This window comes from Aphanomyces invadans (assembly GCF_000520115.1).
Source record: "Aphanomyces invadans strain NJM9701 unplaced genomic scaffold supercont1.33, whole genome shotgun sequence".
In the NCBI taxonomy this organism is placed as follows: domain Eukaryota; phylum Oomycota; class Saprolegniomycetes; order Saprolegniales; family Verrucalvaceae; genus Aphanomyces; species Aphanomyces invadans.
This window is the reverse complement of record NW_008580178.1, coordinates 508,216-509,756: the sequence shown is the minus strand read 5'-3', so window position 1 is coordinate 509,756 and position 1,541 is coordinate 508,216. Positions and strand designations below refer to the sequence as shown.

General features: G+C 51.7%; 1 protein-coding gene across 1 annotated transcript; it reads right to left on the bottom strand.

Moving 5' to 3' along the window:
- Positions 1-647: 647 nt before the first annotated feature.
- H310_11735 (hypothetical protein) lies at positions 648-1,142 on the bottom strand (the record flags this gene model as incomplete). The annotated part of the gene is made up of 1 exon (XM_008878502.1): positions 648-1,142. One exon carries the CDS (start codon positions 1,140-1,142, stop codon positions 648-650), a length of 495 nt encoding a protein of 164 aa, XP_008876724.1.
- Between the last annotated feature and the right edge of the window lie 399 nt (positions 1,143-1,541).

The window sequence follows — 1,541 nt, the reverse complement described above, 5'->3', positions numbered from 1 at the left end:
CAGAATGACTCCGCCTGCCTTGCGAGTCTTGTCCTTGCTGGTATGGGGCAACGCATACACGTTGTCGCCTTGGACCTTGAAGGCTTCCTCCATGACACTTTGTAGAGTCATGAAGGTCTTGTCGAGAATCATCCAGTCCATTTCATTGCAGGTATCATGGACGGCCGTAACAAGATCTTCGATGCATCTTGACGTCTTCTGGTACTGGAGTGCCTGGATGGCGTTGAAGAAACCTAGGTCCAGGACGTTGAAGTCCGGAATCATAGGTGGTTGACAGTCCAAGCGAATATCCCAACCATACAGCGCGCCTGCCGTCATCACAGCAGGGTCCTGGAGGCTGACGTGAGGTCTTGCATTGTCTTGTTGGTTGTAGATCGTGCTCCCTCGTCGGCCAGGCCACTTCTGGCGAATCGACGGAATGACGTGGTCGATTATAAATCGCCGGTAGATGTCCTTGGTGACAGTCATCGGAACCGTGACAGGCGTGCCGCGAACTCGATTCTAGCTTGTTCGTTTGGCCGGCTGTGTCTCCACAAAAGCCCACGTCCCTACAGTATCTTGCCATCCCACATCTTGCGCTGACCATGGTCGAATCTTGGACGGGCAACGGTTGTCAAGAACATGACCTTCTGGATGTGAGCCTTGGACTAGCACTTGCGTTGCGGTACGTCTTCATCGTGCCAAAGGTAATACTTGCGGTTCAACTTCGTGATGTAGTACCACTTTTCGTCGACGTGCACCCTGTCAAGCATATCATGCCACGTGTGGCCACCTTCTCGCGTCGACTTGATGAACCCACGAACAAACGACAAGCGCTGGGCCTTGTGCTGCACTGTCAGCATGGGCTTGAGGCGACTGCTGCGCCGTCGAATCGCCTTGGCCTTCAACAGTTTCCACAACGTTGCAACTGGGATGCCACTTGCTGCCGAGAGACTGCGGTACGTCGAACGAGCATGTGTTGGGACGTCTTTGACGCTGGCTTCAAGTTGAGCAAGCGTGTGCTTGGGCTTACGGCCGCACCTTCCCTTTTTGCGCGACGCAACATTGCCGTATCCCCCAATGCCTCTGGATGCTTTCCCTTGCAGCCATATCCGTGAGATAGCCTGGCGTGTGACGTTGTGCTTCTCGCACAGATGCTTCATAAACCCATGCGGCACACGGCCATCGACCTTGAGCTCGAGCAGAGAGTGATATATGGCGGTTCGCTGGTCGTTCGCAAGCTCACGACCAGTTTGTCACTCGGCATTCAAACCTCCGTAGCGCGGTCCCCATAAATTTTTCGGGGGTTTTGAAGGGTGCTAGCAATAGTTTTGAAGGGCGCTAACAATATCTACACTTCACAGTGCATGGCACCATGTTTCAGACTTAGGATAGTATCTCCCCTGAATCTGCACCAATTTTGACCAAATCTTGATCTATGTGTAGCGTTTGTGATTTTACATAGATTGGTATAGTCTATAAATCGTCTAACGCAATAACGCTCGAGAAATGATGAAAAGAACAACATTTTTCCAACAAATTTACCCCTAGCAACTCATAAC